Consider the following 26792-nt stretch of genomic DNA (forward strand, 5'->3'; position numbering starts at 1 on the left):
TTTTATGATTTAGGATAGAGCAGGCAATTTTAAGCAACTTTCTAATTTACTCCTATTATAAATTTTTCTTCATTCTCTTGGTTCCTTATGCTTTTTCAAATAAAGTTACTAAGAGAACAAAGAAAAATTGATAATTTACTTTCTCATTTACTCCTATTATTATGAAAGAAAAGGTTTGGGTTTAGTATCCCTTTAAATTGTATTAAGAAATTAGGATTTTTTTACTGTGTATTTTGAAATTACATTTATCATGCATCATGAAATTATGATTTTAACTTTGTATTGTGAAATTATGATTTTTTCATTGGAATTTCTGTATAACTTTGAAAGTGCTTATTTTATTGAGTACCATACCATAATGTATCTCTCTCCTTTTCATTTTAAAAAAAGTAGGTTACACCCATAGACTGAGTGGTGTAATGCCAGTTATGATATATCAGGGAAGTTTTGTTGTGAGACACTATTGGGCAGCTTTCATAAGCTCTATGGGGTCGAATTATCAAGCTCTAAAGACCGCTGCTACATAACTTGTCCGTCTGCTCTGAGGTGCCGGACAGACATCGCCGAAAATCAACCTGTCGATTGATCCTCTAATCAATTAGCCGGAAATTAACCTGATCGAATACGATTGGCAGCTAATCTGCAGGGGCGGTATTGCACTAGCAGTTCACAAGAACTGCTGGTGCAATGATAAATGCTGAGGGCGTATGCTGTCGCATTTATCGATGTGCAGCGGACATGATCCGCAATATATGATCATGTCCGCTCGCATCATAATAAATAGGCCCCTATAGGTCTAGTTTTAACTCTGCCTTCACTGTCACATTACAAACCACCTCCAATATCTCTCCAATACAAAGTGAAAAGTGAACTATATATATTTATATTTAAGGAATAGTACTATTGTGATATACAAATCAGTATCCCCTCAACTCAAATAAAAGTAAAAATTTGCATTCATATTTATTGGAGTTTTTTTTGGGCAATGAGACAAAGTCTATTTCAGCTGAAAAATGTAACACTTGCTGCTATCTAAAAAACTCAGTATAGATTGCAGATTTAATTTTTACTATTTGAATTATTTTTTACAGAGGAATAAAGCTGCAATAAGAAAATGCACCAAAGCACTATTAGCTGCACATAACTATAATATTAACAGCCATAAAAGGTTGGAACACATAAAGTTCTGGACCAGCATTGCACATGGGGCTGGAGCTGAACACGGCTGGAAACCTAATCAGGATCAGCATATGTGCAAAGCCACCAATCAATAACCCTATTTAGTTCAGGATCTGCAGAGTATTGCTTTGCTGGAGTTGACTTTAGCTATGTATTTTCCTCGGGTTAAACACACACAGTACAGGCAAGCAATAGTGCAATAAGGAAAAGCTTATTGCAGGTTCTTGTCCCTTTAAAACACTTTTTTTTAGTAAAACCGTACTTAATCATTGATATAACCTACAAATTTAAAGGGACATACAAGTCAAAACTAAAGTTTAATGTTTTAGACAGAAAATGCAATTTTAAACAACTTTCCAGTTTACTTCTATTATCTAATTGTCTTCCTTCTCTTGGTATCCTTTGTTGAAAAGCATACCTAGGTAGGCTCAAAATCGGCAATGAACTACGGTGACCTAGCTACTGATTGGTGGCTGCACATATATGCTTCTTGTCATTGTCTTACTTGATATGTTCAGCTACCTCCTAGTAGTATATTGCTGCTCCTTCAGTAAAGGATACTAAGAGAACAAAACAAATTTGAGTGCTTATTCTTGGCAAGTACATCCCCTGGACACCATGGGCGAGCAAAGACACCCTACACCACAGCCAAGAACAGGAGGAGGAAAGCAAGAAATATATTACGGTAAAGAGGTTCAACTAAAACCGTAACTAACGTTGAACAATGGGTAGGTTTGTAGACTCTCATCGCCAAGAAAGAAATTAATTTATCAGGTAAGAATACATTTTGTTTTCTTTCTTACGGCGGTGAGAATCCATGAGAATTTTACCAAAGCTGTGAGGTCCACGAAAAAAATGGGTGGGACAAAAAAAATGAAGGGTAGGCACCTATTTACCAGAAGCCATCGCCTGAAGAACTTTCCTGCCAAATGCTGCCTCAGCTGAGGCAAACACCTCTACGCCTGCCTTCTTGACTAGACAAAGAAAATACTGGGAGGGTAAGGGAAGTAGTAGGGATATTTTAAAGATTTGGTTTAGGGTGTCTTTGCCTCCTTCTGGTGGCCAGGTAATGTACTTCCCACGAGTAAGGACTTGTGGACTCTCACCACCTTCTGGGTTTTATGTCCTTTTACTAAGGAATGTTTTGTTGAAATTATGTAGTTATGAAATACCTTGATCTATTTCACTTTCAATGTTTACAAGAGTCCCCTCATGTGCTTGACAGTATGCAGACGCAGAAACCCAGTCCATTGGTCCTTCTTCATCTTCTACTTTATGCACAAAAAAACACTGTCCACAAAAGAAAAAGATATATGAGTAACTTCTTTCTGTATCCACAGCATTACACAAATAAATTATACAAACATTATACAAACAAGTCAAACTGTGAATGTCAAGAGACTTCTTGCCAGGCTACAAATTATAAGACTACAGTGACAGTGGGGTCTTTTATAATCTTGTCAATTGTTAGAACAAAGTGAGGTCTATTCTAATCTTGACAATTATCTTTCAGCTAGATTATGAGTTTTGAGCGCTATAGGGAAATTAACGACCGCCACAAAAGCGGCATTAATTCACCTCCCTATAGCGCTGCTATTACAAGTTTACAAAAAGCAGGCTTGTGCGGGCGATATGGTGGCGTTGAGCTCCATACCGCACCGAAATACAAGCGCTGCTTTGACGTGCTCGTGCACGATTTCCCCATAGACATCAATTGGGAGAGCCGGCAAAAAAGAAGCCTAACACCTGCAATCGCAGAAATAAAAGCTCCATAACGCAGCCGCATTGATGTCTATGGGGAAAGAAAAAGTTATGGTTAAACCTAACACCCTAACATAAAAACCACGTCTAAACACCCCTAATCTGCTGCCCCTGACAACGCCGCAACCTACATAATGTTATTAACCCTTAATCTGCCGCCCTTAACATCGCCGCCACCTAAATAAAACTATTAACCCCTAATCTGCCGCCCTTAACATCGCCACCACCTTCATACAGTTATTAACCCCTAATCTGCTGCCCCTAACATCACCGCCACCTACATTAGTTATTAACCCCTAATCTGCCGTCCCTAACATCGCCGCCACCTACCTACACTTATTAACCCCTAATCTGCTGCCCCCAATGTCGCCGCCACTATACTAAAGTTATTAACCCCTAATCTGCTGCCCCCAATGTCGCTGCCACTATACTAAAATTATTAACCCCTAAACCTCTGGCCTCCCACATCACTAACACTACATAAATATATTAACCCCTAAACCTAACCATATCCCTAACATAACCCTAAGCATAAGTCTAACCCTAACCCTAACACCCCCTAACTTAAATATAATTAAAATAAATCTAAATAAGCCTTACAATTATTACCTAAATAATTCCTATATAAAACTAAATACAAACTTACCTGTAAAACAAAACCTAAGCTAGCTACAATATAACTACAAGTTATATTGTAGCTAGTTTAGGTTTTATTTTTATTTCACAGGTAAGTTTGTATTTATTTTAACTAGGTAGACAAGTTAGTAAATAGTTATTAACTATTTACTAACTACCTAGTTAAAATAAATACAAATTTACCTGTAAAATAAAACCTGACCTGCCTTACACTAAAACCTACCATTACAACACAAAATAAAAAATGAAATTATCAAATGAAAAAAATGAATTACTCCTAATCTAATAGCCCTATCAAAATAAAAAAGCCTCCCAAAATAATAAAACCCCTAGCCTACACTTAACTGCCAATAGCCCTTAAAAGGGCCTTTTGCGGGGCATTGCCCAAAAGAAATCAGCTTTTTTACCTGGCAATAAAAATTACAAACACCCCCCCAACAGTAAAACTCACCACCCACCTAACCAAACCCCCAAAATAAAACTCTATCTAAATAAACCTAAGCTAACCATTGCCCTGAAAAGGGCATTTCAATGGGCATTGCCCTTAAAAGGGCATTTAGCTCTTTTACGGTGCCCAAACCCTAAGCTAACAATAAAACCCACCCAATAAACCCCTAAAAAAAAAACTAACACTAACCCCCGATGATCCACTTACAGTTTTCGAAGACTGGACATCCATCCTCATCCAGCCAGCAAAGTCCTCATCCAAGTGGGCAGAAGTCCTCATCGAAGCCGGTAGAAGTCTTCATCCAAGCGGGCAGAAGTCTTCATCGAAGTGGCCAGAAGTCTTCATCCAAGCAGGCAGAAGTCTTCATCCAGACGGCATCTTCTATCTTCATCCATCCGTCGCGGAGCTGGTCCATCTTCAAGACATCCGGCACGGAGCATCCTCTTCTTCTGATCGTTGCTGGAAAATGAAGTTCACTTTAAGTGACTACATCCAAAATTGCATCCCTTACATTCCGATTGCCTGATCAGCCAATAGGATTGAGCTCGCATTCTATTGGCTATTCCAGTCAGCCAATAGAATGCAAGCTCAATCCTATCGGCTGATTGGATCAGCCAATAGGATTTTTCCCCTTTAATTCCTATTGGCTGATAGAATTCTATCAGCCAATTGGAATGTAAGGGGCGCCATCTTGGATGACATCACTTAAAGTGAACTTCATTTTCCAGCGATGATTGGAAGAAGGGTATGCTCTGCGCTGGATATCTTGAAGATGGACCCGCTCTGGATGAAGACTTCTGCCCGCTTGGATGAAGACTTCTGGCCGCTTCGATGAAGACTTCTGCCGCCTTCGATGAGGACTTCTTCCTGCTTTGATGAGGACTTCGCCGGCTGGATGAGGATGGATGTCTGGTCTTCGAAAACTGTAAGTGAATCAACAAGGGTTAGTGTTAGGTTTTTTTAAGGGTTTATTGGGTGGGTTTTATTTTTAGCTTAAAGTTTGGGCACCATAAAAGAGCTAAATGCCATTTTAAGGGCAAAGCCCATCCAAATGCCCTTTTCAGGGCAATGGTTAGCTTAGGTTTATTTAGATAGGTTTTTATTTGGGGGGTTTGGTTGGGTGGGTGGTGGGTTTTACTGTTGGGTTTTACTGTTGCAACATTATATACACATTTAATTAATTAAAAACGGAAGTTGTCACTAAAAACTAACCAATAGATACATCTAAAAGACTACAGCTGAGATATCAACATAGAACCCCCAGCTTAAAACCATATTAAACATGTGAAATGTTAACAGAAATATCAATGTCAAAAAAATATGAGGTAACTATCATAATGAGAAAAAAAATCGGCTAATATAAAACTGTGTATTTCCATTCGTTGCGTGCTAAAAAAATATTTTTTTCCTCATTGTGAGTGCAACAAATTCAAATCTCTGAGGTGCAAAAGACGTTGGGAAATCTTGTTAAAACATATATATTATATATTAACATATTTAAATTTTCAATATATTCAAAAGTATCAACATCTTTCTAATGTCTGCATGTCATATAAAAATATATTATTTGTTCAAGTCTAGAGAGATGTATGAATATCTAATTCTAGTTTGTAATATATATGTCAAAGCCACTATCAAAAAGGCTTTTAGAAACTAGTGATCGCCACTATTATGTGCTACAAGAAATTTTTGTATTATGCATAAAATGGATTTGGTCTGCAAGGCGCAAAGCCACATCAAATAAATCTTTTTGCATATGAATTAGAAATTGGCTTGGTATTGTATTTGATATATATATTTTTTGTTTTTATATATTTCACTTTTATTATTGGTATAAAAGTGAGAATTTTTAACTCATCTATAAATGTTATAAAGTCTTTTGGTCTATCTATATGTCTTTAGTATATTTCTAATATCTGTCCTATATTTTTGTATATGTATATACACTTTCATAATGTAGTCTTTCTTTGTTTATTCTATGTTGCTCCAATGTTTGTAGGGAGTTTATTTGCAACTACAGCAAAGATTCAAAGTCATATGTCAGTGGTGTTATGTATCTGGATAGTATTGGCAATGTGATATCAAAATAATTTGTCTCTGTGTGGTGTGTTCATATGTGTATGTGTGTGTGCATGTGTAAATCTGTATGACTATGTACAATAACTGTTCACTGTGCTGTGAATATATTTTAATTTTGATTATGTTAAAATTTATATTACAAACTCATATGGAAAATTGTATATATACATTCAGCAATTTTAAATTAATTCCAAACACACTATATAATATATACAAAGACACATATTTTCACACACACATATATTCACAGCACAGTGAACAGTTATTGTACATAGTCATACAGATTTACACATGCACACACACATACACATATGAACACACCACACAGAGACAAATTATTTTGATATCACATTGCCAATACTATCCAGATACATAACACCACTGACATATGACTTTGAATCTTTGCTGTAGTTGCAAATAAACTCCCTACAAACATTGGAGCAACATAGAATAAACAAAGAAAGACTACATTATGAAAGTGTATATACATATACAAAAATATAGGACAGATATTAGAAATATACTAAAGACATATAGATAGACCAAAAGACTTTATAACATTTATAGATGAGTTAAAAATTCTCACTTTTATACCAATAATAAAAGTGAAATATATAAAAACAAAAAATATATATATCAAATACAATACCAAGCCAATTTCTAATTCATATGCAAAAAGATTTATTTGATGCGGCTTTGCGCCTTGCAGACCAATTCCATTTTATGCATAATACAAAAATCTCTTGTAGCACATAATAGTGGCGATCACTAGTTTCGAAAAGCCTTTTTGATAGTGGCTTTGACATATATATTACAAACTAGAATTAGATATTCATACATCTCTCTAGACTTGAACAAATAATATATTTTTATATGACATGCAGACATTAGAAAGATGTTGATACTTTTGAATATATCGAAAATTTAAATATGTTAATAAATAATATATATGTTTTAACAAGATTTCCCAACGTCTTTTGCACCTCAGAGATTTGAATTCGTTGCACTGACAATGAGGAAAAAAATATTTTTTTAGCACGCAACGAATGGAAATACACAGTTTTATATTAGCCCATTTTTTTTATCATTATGATATGTACCTCATATTTTTTTTACATTGATATTTCTGTTAACATTTCACATGTTTAATATGGTTTTAAGCTGGGGGTTCTATGTTGATATCTCAGCTGTAGTCTTTTAGATGTATCTATTGGTTAGTTTTTAGTGACAACTTCCGTTTTTAATTAATTAAATGTGTATATAATGTTGCAATTTAAAATGAAATCCATCTGCTTTGTATCTGATGAAACGACCCTTTGTTGGTTGAGAAACGCGTCATTAAAGCTTTTTTATTCATCTATGGAAGTTGTTCACCACTTTTTTAATTCAGTTCTGTTAAGTTACAACAGCTAACAGACTCTCCTTCATTAACTAAAACTGCACGGCCACAGCTGAAGGTACTCTATGCAGAGCCGTATACGAAAGACAACAGAAAGATCCTGAGAGGACTCACTATCACACAGTGTACTAGCCGCTGATAAAGTGCTAGCAGGCGAGACTGCACTGGTCATAGTACAGTGCAACAACCTTTGGTAAGCGCATTACCTGTTTACTCCATTTCTATGAAAAGATAATATTACGCTATGTGGAGCCTTCTTTTTATTTTCTACAGCTGAAATACTCACAGAGCTGATTTACCAAAAAGGAAAGGGATATCCTGAGAAAGTCTATCAATGTACAGTGTACTGGCCGCTACATAAAGTGCCAGCAGGCGATTTCGCACTGGTCAGAGTACAGTGCAACTACTTCTGGTAAGCACAATATTTGTTAAATATTTCTCACTTTGAAGAAAACGATATCACGCTATTTGGCGCCCTCTTTTCTATTTTTTGTATCTTTAGTGTAATGCAGGTTAGGTTTTATTTTACAGGTAAGTTTGCATTTATTTTAACTAGGTACTTAGTAAATAGTTAATAACTATTTACTAACTAGTCTACCTAGTTAAAATAAATACAAACTTACCTGTGAAATAAAAATAAAACCTAAGATAGCTACAATATAACTATTAGTAATATTGTAGCTCGCTTAGGTTTTTTTACAGGTAAGTTTGTATTTATTTTTAAATAGGTATTATTTAGGTAATAATTGTAAGATTTATTTAGATTTATTTGAATTATATTTAAATTAGGGGGTGTTAGGGTTAGGGTTAGACTTATGCTTAGGGTTACATTAGGATTTGGGTTAGATTTAGGTGTTAATATATTTATGTTGTGATGTGGGAGGCCAGAGGTTATGGGGTTAATAGTTTAATTTAGTGTATTTTGTTGTGGGGGGCTTGTGGTTTAGAGGTTAATAGGTTTATTATAGCGGCAGTGTGGGCGGACAGCAGGTTAGGGGTTAATAATATTTAAGTAGTGTTTTCTATGCAGGAGGGCGGGGGTTTAGGGGTTAATAGGTTTATTATAGTGGTGACAATGATGGGGAGTGGCGGAAGAGGGGTCAATACATTTTAATAGTGGCTGCGATGTCCGGAGCTGCAGATTAGGGGTTTATAATTTTATTTTAGTATTTGTGATGCGGGAAGGCCTCGGTTTCGGGGTTAATAGGTAGTTTATGGGTGTTTACTGTACTTTGTAGCAGTTTAGTTATGAGTTTTATGGTACAGATTTGTAACGTAAAACTCATAACTACTGACTTTAGATGGCGGTACGGATCTTGTGGCTATAGAGTGTACCGCTCACTTTTTAGCCTCCCAGGCAAACTCGTAATACCGGCGCTATGGAAGTCCCATTGAAAAATAACTTTTTTAGAAGTGCGGTACTGACGTTGCGTGACGGCCAAAAAGGTGTGCGGTACACCTATACCGACAAGACTTGTAATAGTGGCGTTAGGGAAAAAGCAGTGTTATGAAGCATAACAATGCTTTTTCACTCGTAATCTAGCTGTTTGTTAATTAGTTAATGTGATTTGATAGGCACATTTCAAGTTCCAACCCATCCCAATTAGCTTGTTAAAAGGATTCTAAACAATTTGTTGACATTACTGTTGTCTTGCTATAGAATGACATATCAACCAAATATACATAGTTTGAAAACAAATTAACACCTTTCTTTTACAATTTCAATAGCTAGTCTCATTACTGGTGTAGACAATGCTAGCCACAGTCATTATGTTATCAAAACTACATTGGTTCGGAGTTTGTTATCTCATAACCTCTGCTTAGTCTAATTAGGGACAGATATGTAGCATGGTCAGGCTAGTGAAGTCTGCAGTGTGCATTTTGAGTTCTGAGACCTCAATGCATCAAACATTTCAGAGATAACATACATGAAAAAGGGGGTAAAATAAATAATGGAAGTATACTGAGTTGTATTATTGTGCATAGTTAAAACATATTACAGTCTGAACATGCATACTTTCCCTTTGCAGCCATTCCAGTCCAAATTTAAATGCACATAGATGAATTACATCTTTAAATAGAAACATATTTGCAATATACATGCACTGGCAAAAATGCTTCTAGTAAAAGTTATCGCTGTTTTAGTGTTACCATTTCCCTCTGTACGTGTATGTGAAGCATACCTAGATATTGTCAGTGCACCCGCATTTTAAATACTGCAGCTGTTCAGAGCGCCACTGGGGCTTATATTACGTCAGCAACAAATTGAGTTACCCGATGGTACAAGCACCTTAGGCTCTCTGAGCAAGTGCTGGGTTTAAAATGCTGGTGCTCACTTTTGAAAAAGCTATAGCTTTTATTAGAAGCATTTTTGCTAATGCATGTATAATACAAAAATGCTATTCAAAACTGAAATGCAACCATGTGGATGTCCCTTTAAAGCACTTTTGTATGTCACTGTTCAGTGAGAAACTAACACAAATTATATGTGGTTCTTTCAGCAGACGCATTAGATTCAAAGTATACCATTATAATATGTATATAAAATGATACAATAAAAAGTGAGAAAAAATGCATATTTCTATTAAAGGGAAAGTCAAGTCCAAAAAAAAACTTTCATTTTTCAAATAGGGCATGTAATTTTAAACTTTCAAATGTACTTTTATCACCAATTTTGCTTTGTACTCTTGGTATTCTTAGTTGAAAGCTAAACCTAGGAAGGCTCATATGATAATTTCTAAGCCCTTGAAGGCCGCCTCTAATCACATGCTTTTTTATTTGTTTTTCACAACAGGGGAGAGCTAGTTCATGTAAGCTATATAGATAACATTGTGATCACGCACGTGGCTTGTGGCAGACACTGCACTAACTAGCTAAAATGCAAGTCAATAGGTAATAAAGAAAATGTCATGTGATCAGGGGATGGTCAGAAGATGCTTAGATACAAGTTAATCACAGAGATAAAACGTATATTAATATAACAGTGCTGGTTATGAAAAACTGGGGAATGGGTATTAAAAGAATTATCTATCTTTTTAAACAACAAAAATTATGGTGTTGACTGTCCCTTTAATATTTTAACAAAGTACATAATATTGTGTGAGTTTTTGTAGTTCTATAATTGTATTAGAAAACCTCTCTAAAATAAGCAATGGAGAATAATTAAAAGTGTTTTTTTGTTTGTTTTTTAATAAAAATAAGCAATTCAAAACCAAATGGAAAAAAACCACATATTTTTTTACGGCACATCACATTTTGGGCTAGATTAAGAGTGGTGCACAAACATTTACACGCAAGCGAAAATGGGTTTATTGCAGGTGTCAGCGCATGTCAGGTTTTTCACTGGTATTACAAGTTGAAAGCAAACAAGATCGCTTGAGCGCAATTGAAGTTAACGTGTGTCAGGATATCGTGACCTCAGAGCTCTGGTTAACTGTTTCGCGAAACAAAAAAAGTGTCACAAAACACATGCAAAGTACAGTTACACTCAAAATAACACCATCTAATAAAAATTATTCAAAAACTATTGCACAAAAAAGGCTCAAAGCAATGGGGGCTCTCCATAGGGGCGGTAGGGGCAACACCCCACTTATATTTTGGGGGTAATTGGGAGTAAAATAAATAAAACTAAATGCCATTGTGATGGCACAGTTAGGTTGCTATTGTTTTTATTTTTTTTAGGTTGCTTGCAATTTGTTTTAGTTTGTTAGAGGAGGTGGGGTTGGATTTAGTAATAATAATTAAAAATGCATGCTTATAAAAAACAAAAACAAAAAATCTTGCATTTGCAATGTTCTCTCAGGTAGGTTTTTTTTTGCAATCTGCCCTCTGAGAGAACTTTGCACATGCTCCTACTGTCCCTTTAAATTAATTCTGTCGTCCCCCTATTAGTAATCAAAGAGGCGTCTAGGCACAAATGGTCAACTAACCTCCCATTGGCTCAAAGCATGTGGGGGGAGTTCAAATCAACAGTGTGTGCTCAGGCAGCTTATAAAAAACTATGAAGTCTTCAGAGCAGAGTAGGTGGTGGGGGATCCAACACCACGATCATTACAGCCAGGAGCCGATGTGCTGCATGGGGTAAGACAAGTACCTTATGTTATGTTTTATGAGCACAACAAATATGAGAGTCTGAGAGTAGACACTGGTGACTGTAATGATCCGCTCCTTAAAACTTCAAATCTTTATTGGTGTCAGAATAAAAACAACTTCATAATAAAACACAGGACATGGCTGTGTTTTATTATGAATGGAGATGTTGGACTTCCTGCTGGAGGCGGAGCACACAGGTAGCACAGGTGTTAGCTCCCGCTCCAGGTACACGCTGCCTGAGAGAATACTATCTACCAGCGGTTTGCTGAAGTATCCTTGGCCGAGGAAACGCTATCCGGCCCGGATTTTGGATCCTTGGATCCCGCAACAGGAGTCCCCTAAAGCAGCCTGACTGTGCTTGGTGGCTGAAGCACAGGTTTCACTTATTGTGTCGGGTTAGACAACAACTGGTCCCGCACATACAGAACTAACCCACGGCTGAGACGGGCTGTGCATGACAGCCAATATGATAACAAGTACACGGTACCTACTTTCTGCACACACGTAGCCCCTCAGCTTTGCGGTCAGACACACAAAGCCTGGTCTCCAGTTGGCCTAGATTGAAATCGGTGTGTGTGTTACGCATCTTCACTGAGGACTCTGCATACCTGTTTCTCTGTTTTGGATGTCTGCCACCTGTGCCCTGGGAGAGGGAGCACAGAGGGGTGCGCCGCGCCTCCCGCGGTTAGAGCCTGCTGACGAGCTTGGGGAAAGAGAAGCTGGAACGGCGACCTGGGTGGTCTGTTTGCTTTTACCTGTCGCGGCCCCAGATGAAGTAGCGCTGGAGCGCGAAGCTTGGTAAAGTTTGTGCGGGCTGACAGGCTTCCAGTGCTGGCGGATGATTTCCTTTCCCTCCGGGTCTTCTTACAACCCATTTCCAGAGCAGAGCGGTTACCAGATGCAGCGTCCCATACACTGCTCCCGGGTGTAGTAGTGTGTCTTGGGGTAATAATCCTGGTACAGCATCTGATTGTCTTTGGATAATACAGCTCTGCCGAGATAATTTCATGTGGCTATCATGCACGCCTGAGTGTATGACGCAAGAAGACCGGCACAAAGTACCGCTTAGGCGGCTGGAGTACACAGAAACCGGTAAGGACAGATCGTTCCTGGTGAGCTATTGATCTAAGTTTTTTTGATAGTATATATCCAGAACTGCATCAGAAAAATTACATCGGCATCTTTGCTGGAATGACATGCCCTGATACATTTCTGTCTCCCAGCTGCTGAGGCCATCCCTGTCGGGGTTATACTTTACATGGACTGGGCCTTAGATCAAATCACTGTAATAATCCCGACCTGGCTCGGTTCAAATACTAAACAAGCTGGGTTAAGACTGTGACCTCAGCCAATTCTATTGTGCCAATACATTAAGGTGCTTTGAGACTGAGCCGGGAAACGACTATGTTTGAAAACACTCTGAGCAGTTTTTGATATAGGGCTCTATAGAGTGTATATAAGATCTTTAGTGTTAACTCTAGTACAGTATAAAATCTTCTCTTGTTTTGCCATATAAGTTTTATTTCTTAGAATATATCCAGGTATATAGAGATAACAATGACAAAAGGAGTTTAAGATAGCTTAACTACAATCTGTTCAGTCTGGGTTTTTGCTATTCTGTATACATATTGTTGTGACCAATCAAAAAGCTTGAAGGCAGATAGTATTATAGCTACATAAGTAAGGTATACAGATGGAATATTAACCAAGTTGCTTAAGATAAAATAATCATAATTTGTTCAGCTTGTGGCACGTGTTATATTGAATACATGTTGCTGTGCCCTTCTGTGGAGTTCTGAGGGCAGACGGCACGGTTGCTACATAGGAGGGGCACACAGATATATCAACATCAAACACTGTATGAGTGGGTTTGTCTCCAGTCTATTTGTTGGTGTTTTGCTACATTGAATAACGTTGAGATGCCTATATAGATATAATAGCGCCAAAAACTGTTAAGATAGTTTAAATGTACCCTGTGCAGTCTGGGTTTGGACTACAACGTATGCACATTGCTGTGCCTAGAGGTTTACTTCTGCAGATAGACAGTAACGTAACTAGATAAGAAAGGAATTCAGTAGTTACATTTAAAGTTTTTGGCTTATATTTACATTCTGTTGCTTACAAAATCCAAAACGACCACGCCACAGAAGCTTCACTCCCTAGAATATAGCCAGGTATATAGATGTAACAGTGACAAAAGGTGTTTAAGATAACTTAACTACAATCTGTTTAATTTGGGTTCTTGCCATCCTGTATACATATTGTTGTGATCAGTCAAAAGCTTGAAGGCAGATAGTATTATAGCTACATAAGTAAGGTATATAGATAGAATATTAACAAAGCCTCATAAGATAGTTTAATTACAATTTGGTCAGCCTGTGTCTTGTACTGTATTGAATATATATTGCTGTGCCCATCAGATAGCTCACTACAATCTGCTCAGTCTGGGTTGTTGCTATTTTGTTTACATATTGTTGTGACCAGTCAAGAAGCTTGAAGGCAGATAGTATTATAGCTACATAAGTAAGGTATATAGATAGAATATTAACAAAGCTTCATAAGATAGTTTAATTACAATTTGGTCAGCCTGTGTCTTGTATTATATTGAATATATATTGCTGTGCCCATCAGATAGCTTACTACAATCCGCTCAGTCTGGGTTGGTGCTATTTTGTTTACATATTGTTGTGACCAGTCAAGAAGCTTGAAGGCAGATAGTATTATAGCTACATAAGTAACGCATACAGAAGGAATACTAGCAAAGCTATATAAGCAGGTATAATTACAATTTGTTCAGCCTGTGTCTCGTGTATATTGAATATGTATTGCTGCGCCCATTTGTAAAGTTTTGAAGGCAGATAGTACGGTTGCTACGTAAGATAGGCACATAGATATATTAACATCAAAAATTGTATAAGAGGGTTTAATTACAATCTGTTCAGTTAGTGTTTTGCTATATTGCATAGTATCGTGGTGCCTATATAGGTGTGATAGCGACAAAAACTGTTTAAGATAGTTTGATACATCTTGTTCAGTCTGTGATTGGGCTACAGCGTATGTATATCGCTGTCCCCAGATGTTAAGCTCTGAAGGTAGATAGTATTATAAACACATAAGAAAGGAATTCAGTATTTACATCTAAAGTTTTTAGTCTATATTGGCTTTAGATTAATTCTCCCCCTCGTCTTTAATTTTTAGTCATTAGTAAGCAGTGGCATATGGATAGATACATGCACCAAAAGAGCTCTCCCTCCACTATGCCGCCTAAACCTAAGGATAAGAGGGGGGGCAGCAGGATGCTGGACTCTAGTATTGATGCTACATTAGATAAAAGTTCCCCGTCCTTAATGGGCAGTAATATGGCTGAGTTTGCCGCCGAGGTGGCAAAAATATTAACTCCCCAATTTGAATCTGTAAAAGTGGAAATAAGATCCGAAATCGCAAATCTTACTGCAGAAGTTAGACAATTCTCCTCAAGAATGGAGGAAGTGGAGAATCGGATTTCGGATTTAGAAGATAGATTTAACATACAGGAACCCTTGACAGAGTCACATAAAAAAATGATTGCATCTTTACAAGCTAAGATTGAAGATCTTGAGGATCGCTCAAGACGAAATAATCTGAAAGTGATAGGCCTTCCAGAAACGTCAGAGTTTCAGGATTTGATGGCCTTTGTGTCTATTACACTCCCTCAAGCCTTGCAGATTCCGGCTCCTGCTGTCCCCTTTCAGATAGAGAGGGCTCATAGGATAGGGGCGCGTAGAGAAGACAATGAGGGAAATAGACCCAGACCAGTGATATTTAAATTTCTTAATTTTCAGGATAAGATGCTATACTTACAACATTATCGAAAATGTAACCCCTTTGTGTTTCGCTCTCACAGACTGCTAATCTTTCAGGATTTCTCATCAGAAACCCTAGCTAAAAGAAGAGACATGTCATTCTTTTATGGCAGATTACAGAAAGGGCAGTATAATATTAGATTGATGTATCCTGCGAGATTGATAGTTCTGTGAGAGGGTAAATATCTTACACTCAATAATGTTGTGGAAGCAGAGACTTTCTGCAGAGAGGAGGGGGTCCCATAAAGTAATCAGCAGGTAATACTTAATTTTCTCTATTTGTATGGGGATTGTTATGCATATGAATTATGGCAAGAAGGTTGTTTATTTTTTCAAGTATTTTATTTTTCCTTTTTTTTTTTTTTTTTTTTCCCTTTCTTTTTTTTCTTTTTTCCCCTCTCTCCCCGACCCGTTCGCCCGGGCGCACTCATCCGCCTCACTTGCAACACACGTTTAAAATGTGATGGGAAGTAAATTAAATTTTTTGTCTTGGAATGTGGGTGGCGTAACGTCCCCAATGAAACGCAAATCTATAATTAAACATCTAGGTAGATTCCAGCCTGATATAGTTATGCTCCAAGAACTACACCTTAAGCCCCAAGAATTTCCTAAACTCAAATCCAAATGGGTGGGGGAGGTTGTGGCAGCGCCTGCCCCATCTAGAAAAAGAGGGGTAGCCATATTACTCAATAAAAATCTGACCTACCATTTGCATAATGTGGATGTAGACCCGGATGGGAGATTTCTAATAGTGGAAATTGAAATTAATAAAACACATTATGTATTATGCAATATTTATGGCCCGAACCAAATAGACGATAATTTTTGGTGTATGTTAACATGTAAACTACATAAATTTATAGGCAATAATTTAATCATTGCTGGTGACCTTAATTTGATTGCAGATACCGTGCTAGATAATTTGAAAAAAAGATCACTCCGGGCGAGATGTAGGAAGGTTCATATTTTTCATAAATTCTGTGCACAATTAGGTTTAATCGATATCTGGCGTTCACAGAACCCGGATAGTCGCACATTCACATGCATGTCACATGCGCAGCAGGCACTGTCCAGGATAGACTACTTTTTGATTTCGGACTCTCTCCTTGGTTGGAACTGGACTTCACAAATTGCAGATATTATAATATCGGACCACGCGGTCATCTCATTGTCATGTAATATGGCAGTAAGAAACGCGGGTCCTAGTCGCTTCCTTTTTCCTAAATTTTTAAATAATAACGTAAGTTTTCAAAATTGGCTTCAATCCAAGTGGGTTGATTACGCAAAGAATAATAGGAACTACTCTGACAAGATTGAGGTATTTTGGGAAGCCTCCAAGGCCGTCCTGCGGGGGGAGATAAAATCCTATACTATCTCTTTGAAAAAGAAATATACTCAGGTTGATAGGCAAATGGCTAATCAAGTCAAAAATGCATATAGAGTTTACATTAATAACCCCATTAAACAATATTGGGAGACATATGTAAACGCGAAGAAAGTACGTGATATTCACATAAAACAAAACAGCGTACAGGAGGACATTAGATCGAAAGCACTGTATGGCGGCCATAAAGGAAGGTCTGCAAAATTTTTGGCCAGGTTGGTCAAATCTGCCCCACGGCAAGCCATTCCTGCAATTAAGCAGGGTACTGTACGTTACACGAAGCATCCCGATATTGAACGAGTGTTCGTAGAATACTTTCAAGAGGTATTCAAATCAGAGACCCCGAATCCAATTAAGCAAACAGAATTCTGGCAAAGGATAAAGGTCCCAAAACTGTCAGAGGAAATGAGGAACTCTTTAAACGCACCTATATCTGAAGAGGAGATAACAGACGCAATTAAACATGCCAAACCAAATAAAGCGGCCGGACCTGATGCGTTCCCCATTGAATTCTATAGGATTTTAGAGTCACACGTGGTACCAGTACTAGAAAAGTTATTTAACTATTATTTTTCAGAAAATTCTAGCTGTTCCCAGTATTTCGCTGCCGCGAATATTTCTCTAATTCTGAAAAAGGGCAAAGACCCCGAGATACCCAATTCATATCGGCCCATATCTGTCCTAAACACGGACTATAAGATCTTAGCCGCCATTCTTGCCAACCGTCTGAAACCATGTATTGGGAGCATAATACCTAAGGACCAAACGGGTTTTATGCCAGGACGAAATCCCGTAAAAAATATGCGTAAATTGTTAATATTAATTGAGGCTTACTGGAACAGACAAACGCTTCCCAATCAGCATAAGACTATGGATAAAGCAATCCTAACGGTTGATGCAGAAAAGGCATTTGACCGCGTCAATTGGGAACATTTGTTATTCTCCCTTGAACAATTTGGCTTATCTGGTAAATTTAATGACTATATTAGATTAATCTATAAAGCTCCGACATCTGCACTGATCATTAACAACGTTTTATCCCAAAGATTGACTTTACATAGAGGTACTAGACAGGGTTGCCCTCTCTCCCCTCTTTTATTCAACATCAGTTTAGAACCTTTGGCTTTACTATTACGGCAAGAGCTAGAGGGTATTTTGTTGGCTGGGGAGAAACACGTTTTGCCCTTATATGCGGATGACCTACTTTTATTTTTATCCAATCTTAGTACAGCACTGCCAATTTTGCAGGGTATTATTTCAGATTTCGGAAAGATATCAGGGTATAAGATAAATACCTCAAAATCAGAATTATTATGGCTACATAAGGACCATACATCCACTATAGACCACCCATTTCTAGAAGTTTTACAAATCTCTTACTTAGGTCTGAGACTATCGCGTAATCCGGCAGAGTGGTACAAGGCAAATTTTATAGATTGCCTGGAACAATGTGGTAAAAAACTGAAGGAGTGGGTTGGATTACCCATATCTCTTTCGGCACGTGTGATGCTGATTAAAACAGTTATTTTCCCCAAACTTCTATATATTTTACAAAATATACCGTTATTTCTGCACAAAAAAGAGATTACTAAGTATAATAAAGTATGCACGCGCTTTCTATGGAAAGGTTCTAAACCTAGAATAGCAAGCTATCGACTTATGAATAACAAGTTGGCAGCGGGTCTGGCCCTCCCCAATATTCAGGCTTATAATCTGGCGTGTATTTCTAGGACTGCGATAGACTGGCTAACGGAAAAGGACCAAATTTCTTCCTTCTCCTGGGAATCAGAGTTGGTCGCTCCCTTCTATCTGAAGACCTTACTTCATTGCCCCTTGACTTCACTACCATCGAACATTTTTTATTTCTCTATGTTCAAGAATGTCATAATGGCATGGCAGAAACTATGCAGCACTCTAGAATGTCCTGTACATGTCTCGAACTATTTATCTATATGTGGTAACCCTAATTTTTTACCCGGGTTGTCTAATCGGATCTTTAAGGATTGGGAGACAAAAGGATTGAAATTTGTAGGGCAGATTCTGGGAAATATGGGCTCGCCAGTATCGTTCGCAGAACTAGTGCAGAAATTCGAGTTGGGGACACGCGAGTTCTATGCCTACTTGCAAATAAGACATTACCTTCAAGAATTACTCTATAGCTTTGGAAATAATTGGTCTTTAGGGGATATCCAGACTAGGCTAACTTTATACGCATCTGATGTATATGCAATCTCTCCATTATATTCACTTATAGTTCAAATGTCTTCTAATATTCAAATCAAGGATATGACAGTAAAATGGTCTTTCTATTTCCCAGATATAGAAGAGCAGACGATTATCGATAGTTTCAAGATAACACAACAAAGTTGGGTTCCAACCTCATGGAGAGAGTCTCAGATTAAAATAGGTCTACTGAGATATCAGACACCTAAGTTGCTATCTAAATGGCACAAGACTAACATTCTTTGCCCCAGATGCTCGGCAGCAGAGGCGGATCTATTTCATTGCCTGTGGGCTTGTCCCAAAATTAGCCAATATTGGAAGAAGATAACTTATTGGATGAATACAATCCTACATTTAGACCATCAATTAAAGCCCATTGATATTTTTTTTCTAACAAAGTATCAAGGCATAATTAAAAACTATAGTCTTATTAATACAATTATACTAACGGGACGCATTCTCATCCTGAAACTATGGAAAGCGCGAGATGCACCCCAAATATCTCACTTTAAAAAAGCCCTACTAAATCAATTTACTCTAGAACAATTTAATATTCCTTACCCTCAGGAAGTACATCTAGTCACTTTTTTTCGGAAGTGGGAAACTTTTGTTATGTCCCTGCCCCCGGCATGTCAAAGAAAGATGATAAAACCATTCCGTGAATCGGAATTTATACTGACAAATATACATGCAGGTCACTTACCCAGAGAATGGGTAGTAGGTCAGGAGTGATACTTGGGGGTTGGATGGGGGCCCGGGAGTTCGGGTTGCTGGAGGAGGGCGGACCCTTTTGTTTTTTTTTGTTTTGTTTTTTTGTTTTGTTTCCGTTGATTTCGAGGTTGCCTTGAAGTATACACTGCATATATTGTATACTATGATATGTCCTGCTAAGATTTTATATGTGTAAGAGGATTTTTTCTCGTGACTATGTATTTTTTGTACACTTATTGTAATAAACAAAAGGAATAGGATAAAGGAATAACGACAAAAGATAAATAATAATTGATGTTCGATGATAAATGAACTTAAGATGAAATTTCATGTACATGACACGTTTATGTTTATGTTTCTGTTTTATTTGGTATATTGTTGGAAAATCAATAAAAATTATTTAAAAAAAAAAAATGAATGGAGATGTTTTTACTCTGACACCAATAAAGATTTGAAGTTTTAAGGAGCGAATCAGTTTTCTCTCATTTGTAATGACTATTTCCTGCTCTTGTGAATGCGAGTGCAATCATTCATGACTGGACTGGGCTGAAGACAGGAGGTATAGTCTCCAATCCAGGAGGAGTATGTATGTGGCTGGCACTTGTTCATTTACTCACTGACATGGTAAGAGCGTTGAAGTATTTAATTACTGAGAGAAGTTTGACCACTGCTTGGGAGAAGTCACTCAGATCAGTGCTGGCATAGTTATTTATTTTACACCCAGCAGGCTGAAGTTACTGAGGAGCAGCGGGCAAGTGGAATAACGGAGCATTAAATAGTATGTTAGCACATGCTAAAGATCAGTTAAGTAGTCTCCGTGCCTCCTTCCTTACTGTTGGTGCGTTCCAAAAAACATAAAAAAATGTGCAGTGCAGCAGTTATATAAAATTGGTAAAATGGTGGGGGCGTGTCCAGGAAGCGCCAAGAGAGGAAGCAAAAACTCGGGTCTCAAGACTAAGTTTGATAATCTACTAATTATTATTAAAATCAGACAGCTTATTTGGTAAATTATTATTTGTTTGTCACAACTAAAGTCGGATGACACAGAAAATACCAAACTTATGCTGTATTCATGCCGTCTGAACCCTGATCCGGACTTGTGAGGCCTTAGGTGGCGGTCTTAGTCAGAGTCCTTGACTCTCAATCTAGGCACTAACTGTCAGTCATCGAGCTAAACATAACTTTACTCATGATGGAGGAGGTTTATGGAGAAATACAAGCTATGCTACAAGGCCTCGATCGGCAGCTAGAAAATTGCTATGCCAACCTGATGGACACGTTGGACTCTGCAGTCAGGGGAGAAGTCAGAACTACAATGAACGTCCTAGATACGGGAGCGACACTGTTAGAGCAACCCTGTAAATGTCTTATACAGGTCTCCAGACAACGCTTGAACCTTGGCAGATCTAGCACCGATCTTGAGGTCAGTTTACAAGATTCAGCCGGCCCACATCTTAGTGGTCATGATGCAGGAGTCTACAGGTCAGTGACGCACACTGGGAACTCTATCGTAATGCCGCTGTACCCAGGCTTAACTGCACTACAGTACCCAGCTGCTGGTTGTCTGGACCATGGGGCTCGAATATCGGAGCAGATTTCAGCTATTCAACACATGGCTGAGGCTTTACATATCTGGGCTATGATCCTGACTGCTTGCTATGAGGACACTCAGCCTAGGAGCTTTATCTCTACACCGCAGATGCTGATCGGAAGACTCCTCTATGCTTTCACGGACTGGGGCAGCTCCATCTTAAAAGCTCTACACAATTTTTCTGATGCGTCGGATAAGCACCACATCAGCAACAAATAGACTAGGGATCGGATAAACTTTGGCTGGTAGTATGCCTGTTTTCCTTCCTGGTTTCACACTGGATAACATGCTGAACTTTTATTAGCAACTAAAAAAAATAACACAGGACTTTTATCTTACTTGTTGAAGTTTAGGACTATATGCCGTGACTCTGTCAATTTAGCTTTTAATTGTGCATTTTTCCATAGCTAATCTACAGCTACATAAGTCTCTATTGTGCACTGGAGCGATTCACACACACATATATATATATATATATATATATATATATATATATATATATATCTACACATCTGGGTCCTGCTTGCATGTGTGTATATTCCTGTAAACGGCACATTTGTCATAACAAAATAATATATATTAATGTAATGTGTGATTGGCATTGCTCCACTAAATATTAGAGTTATAACTATTAGTGCTTAATATTTGAAAAGTGTACTAAACCAGAATGATTACAATGAGAGGGAAGGGAATTCATTATACTAGATTACAGTAAGGGATCATCCCCCAATATAGTGCTATGCTATGGAGTTTTCCACACATAACTGTGTACTGCAATCCCTTCCATTTCTTCAATCCGGACATTATTTGACTACTTTTGTTTTCTATCAGTTCAATACCAGTTAAAGTTGTAGTCTTTGCCAATATGAGCTCACTATGTTGGTCCCAGTTCACAGAATGTATGGTTTGCATCGCTCATACTTTGTTTTGTTTGTTTTTTATTACTGACATGCTTTTTATTCTGTGACAAACATCTTAATATTATTTTACAATGGACATATAGCTTACTTTATATTATGCATTGCACCACAGTTACATATGTATGACTGTTCCTCGTTCTGTCTCCCTAGTTGGGACATGTGGTGGGAAGGATAATTCTGAATCTTATCTATTTGCCTGTCTTAATAGTTTGTATATCTAACCACTCTCAGATATTTATTTATTTTTTTCATTTTCTTTTCTTCTCTGATACCTAAAATACAAGCCCCCTGTCAGCGGCCGAGACAGGGTATTATAGTTCTCTTATATATTGAGAAGTATCGGAACATTATGTTCAGCTTAATGTCATTTTCTAACTTTATGTGATAAGGAGAGTAAAGTAATGTATGAACACCTTAAAGAACCTTGCAGAATCCTCCCATAGCCTGCTGACAGACACTAACATAGGAATGAGTTAGGAAAGTATTATTGTAGGTCATTACACTACTAGATAAGTCTCTTAATTCACTTTAGCTTATGTGGACACGTGGTTCATTTACTTTTATATAGAGTACCCTCAGGTACAGAATCACCCACAGTTTGAGTGCTGGTTTGCACACTATTATTATTATTTTTTTTTCCATATCTACCAGGTGCATCATGCAAAACATCCATCTGCTCTTTACCCGTATTCACTTATACTAACAGGTGCGTCATTCATATTGTATTACCTCTGGGGGTTTAAGCTACATGTTTATTTATCCTGACCCCATTTTAGAAGTCTCAACATCCCCATCCTGTCCTATATAGTCCATCCCAACAGGATCTCACCTCATCTTCTTAGCCCATTGGACTCAACCCTAAATACTATACTCTCTTGAAGCCACTTACATTCTAGCCTCTATACATAGAACCAGATATGCCTGTGGTTTACCCCCTCTCACAATTACAGTCCATTATTCTCCCCCTTATCTCCATTCTCTATACTCCCTCCCAGTCAGAGTATACTCCATACGGATATTCGTTACCATGCCTTTATTCCCAACCAATACTCATGACAATCAGGTTATAATTGCTCTCAAATATGATAGCCCCATTTGACACGTAGTCACGGTTGCTGACCCGATTTCCCCCTACATTTAGACTACGAGGGAAAGGAGAAGGTTAAAATTAAAAATCCTTATGTGTACACGTTGTGGAATACCTAGTAACCTGCTGAATATCCATACCTGTTGCTCTCTTACAACAACATACCAGAGATCCTATTAGTTACTTGTTGTAATTTCTATTGTTTTATATTTGTTGCACTCTTATTTTTCCTCTATAAGTCTCAATATATTTTATCTAATGCGTATGGAAACCTAGAATGTACGCTAAAGATAAGCCTATGTTTTTCTTAGATGTTATCTTTGTAATGTCTTTATTGCAGATTCATATACACAGACACGCGTCCCCAGGTATCAGATCCCACATGTATTTCCTTCTACCTATTGGGTCACAAAGAACTATATATATCCCCTCAACGTACTAGATATCTATGCTTTTATAGGATGGCAACCCCTCTGACTATACCTGTTTCGGCCATTAAATTCCCTGGACACGTTCGCCCCTCCCCCCCCAATTTTCGAGCAGCTCTTGTCTGCTGATTTCCCCCTTACTCGTTTTCATATGGTCCATGAGTGACCGCCATGTAACTATCATTCGCCATTTAGTCTATATTCCACTGAGCCCATGAGTGGCTCATTCTATAGTTACTCCATTTCTACACTTATAATGAAAACTGAGGTTTCATTGATGTTTATGTTATCTCTTTGCAATGTATATTTTGTCTATTAATATTTGATCTACCATAATGAATATACGAGACTTTTATGTTCTAATTAGCGTACAGCAGTTATTGAAATCAGATTTTAGCCTGTTGTATAATCTCTCAACTGTCTTGATCTGTTAATACCTTGTACTTTTTCTGTTATCTATTATGTTAATGCACAGAAAACCTCAATAAAAAACTTATAAAAAAAAATAAAAAATTGGTAAAATGGTGTTTTAGACAGCTGATGGCTCATTCATACAGTGAATCCCTCTAATTAAACAGACTCTGAGTGTTCACAACTGTCTGAGCCACCATTTTAACTTTATGCAACAGCATGCTGCTGAACTAGGTATTCCTTAAAGTTAAATTAAATATGTATTTTTTTTTATACCTTCTGCTTAAAAAAAAAAAAACTTTTGGTGTGTACCATTTATTTTTGTGGTGTGTACCAATGGGCAGAGCCACTTTAGGGGTGGGTTTTAATAAAAGGGTGTGGTCTAGTGCCCCACCATCTTTAAAATTTTCTGGCTGCCACTGGCTCAAAGATATGAGGCATGACTAGATATGTATATGTATTTACAGACATATATACACACATAAATACATATGTATACATATATAGACATATATAAAAGTTCTTTGGAGCCCTTTGGAGTCAAGTAGATGAAAATATGAAAAAGCATATTTATGCCGTATGCATTTTTAATAAAGTGTTATAGTGTGGTTTTATCGTAAATATTTCACATTTCAATGTTCTGCACATAGCATAATAAGGTCTATTTGTGCCGTTTCAGAATATGCCCTTTTTCAGTCATGTTACTGCTATTGAAAAGCATTGAGAAGCAGTACATTTATTAAAATAGCCAGTAGGTGGCGCTGTTGGCTTGTGTTGCAGCAAAAATATGCAAGCCAAGCAGGCTGAAATTAATCAGTGTAAACAGACCTGTGCTATCAAGCAGCTTGCAAAGGAACAAGATCTAGCAGCCGTGAGGGAAACTTCCCTTTATTCTTCTATCCCAGACTGGAATGCATAGAATAGCTGCAGACCCGATATTATCTAACATTCTAACATAGCAGAGAACTGTTTGCAGAAAAATGCAAGTAAAAAAATGTTTTTGTTCTTTAAACTTAGTTTGATGATACAGTCTGTGTTGTGTGATTATTTTATTAGGTTTATAATGATGTTTAGCAAATGTTTTTGCTCATTAAACTTAGTTTGATGATATATTCTGTGGTGTGTGATTATTTTATTAGGTTTATAATGCTGTTTAGCATTTAAAGTATTCATTTCAAAGTTTTAAAAATAATGTATTAGGTGTTTTTGAGAGGGGCCTGGAACCTAACTCCCTCACTTCCCATTGACTTACATAATAAACTGTGTTTCAATTTACAACGGTTTCTATTTACAACCATTCCTTCTGGAACCTAAGCCCGGTGCAAACTGAGGGCTACCTGTATATGTATGTATGTATGTATGTATGTATGTATGTATGTATATATATATATATATATATATATATATATATATATATATATATATATATACATATATATATATATATATATATATATACATATATATGTAAATTAATCAAAAAAGGAAGGCACTCTCCGGATTTAAGAAGGGGTAATCTCTTTAATCCCTTGTGATGTTTCGGGGTTTTATCCCCATCTTCAATGCGGAGAGTGCCTTCCTTTTTAGATTCATGCAATTATCTGTAGTGCACCCCGGTTCAGTAAAAGTAACCGTGAGTGCTAGGCCTGGCAGTGTTTATTTGATTTTATGTATGTATGTATGTATATATATATATATATATATATATATAAAAATATGTATTTATTAATAAATAAAACATCTTGTATTTTCATGTAGGGTTAGCGCATTTGAGAATATCAGGTTTGTGCGCGAATAGGAATTCAATAGTTATTAACTATTTAATAATTACCTAGCTAAAATAAATACAAAAGTACCTGTAAAATAAAACCTAACCTAAGTTACAATAACACCTAACACTACACTATAATTAAATAAATTAACTAAATTAAATACAATTAAATAAATTAAATTAAATTACCTAAAGTACAAAAAAAACAAACACTAAATTACAGAAAATAATAAACAAATTACAGATCTTTAAACTAATTACACCTAATCTAATAGCCCTATCAAAATAAAAAAATGCACCCCTCAAATAAAAAAACCACTAGCCTAAATAAAACTACCAATAGCCCTTAAAAGGGCCTTTTGCGGGGCATTGCCCCAAAGTAATCAGCTCTTTTACCTGTAAAAAAAAAAAAAAACAACCCCCCTAACAGTAAAACCCACCACCCACACAAGCATCCCCCCCAAATAAAATACTATCTAAAAAAAACTAAACTCCCCATTGCCCTGAAAAGGGCATTTGGATGGGCATTGCCCTTAAAAGGGCAGTTAGGTCTTTTGTAGGCCCAAACCCTAACCTAAAAATAAAACCCACCCAATACACCCTTAAAAAAATCTAACACTAACCCCCTGAAGATCGACTTACAGTTTTGAAGACTGGACATCCATCCTCAAGGAAGTGGCAGAAGTCTTCATCCAACCGGGCCGAAGTCCTCAACGAAGCTGGGAGCAGTCTTCATCCAAGCCGGGCGAAGTGGTCCTCCAGATGGTCAGAAGTCTTCATCCAGACGGCATCTTCTATCTTCATCCATCCGATGCGGAGCAGCTCCATCT

At 37.3% G+C, this 26792-nt stretch overlaps 1 protein-coding gene across 1 annotated transcript in view; it reads right to left on the reverse strand.

Moving 5' to 3' along the window:
* The window catches only part of PLA2R1 (phospholipase A2 receptor 1), a 528401-nt gene that overhangs the window by 195529 nt on the left and 306080 nt on the right, over window positions 1-26792 (reverse strand). The window contains exon 20 of the mRNA XM_053698351.1: window positions 2352-2469. Coding sequence (XP_053554326.1) covers window positions 2352-2469 — 118 coding nt within the window. The remainder of the gene's footprint in view (window positions 1-2351; window positions 2470-26792) is intronic.

The sequence above is a fragment of the Bombina bombina genome, chromosome 1 (genome assembly GCF_027579735.1).
Source record: "Bombina bombina isolate aBomBom1 chromosome 1, aBomBom1.pri, whole genome shotgun sequence".
Taxonomy (NCBI): domain Eukaryota; kingdom Metazoa; phylum Chordata; class Amphibia; order Anura; family Bombinatoridae; genus Bombina; species Bombina bombina.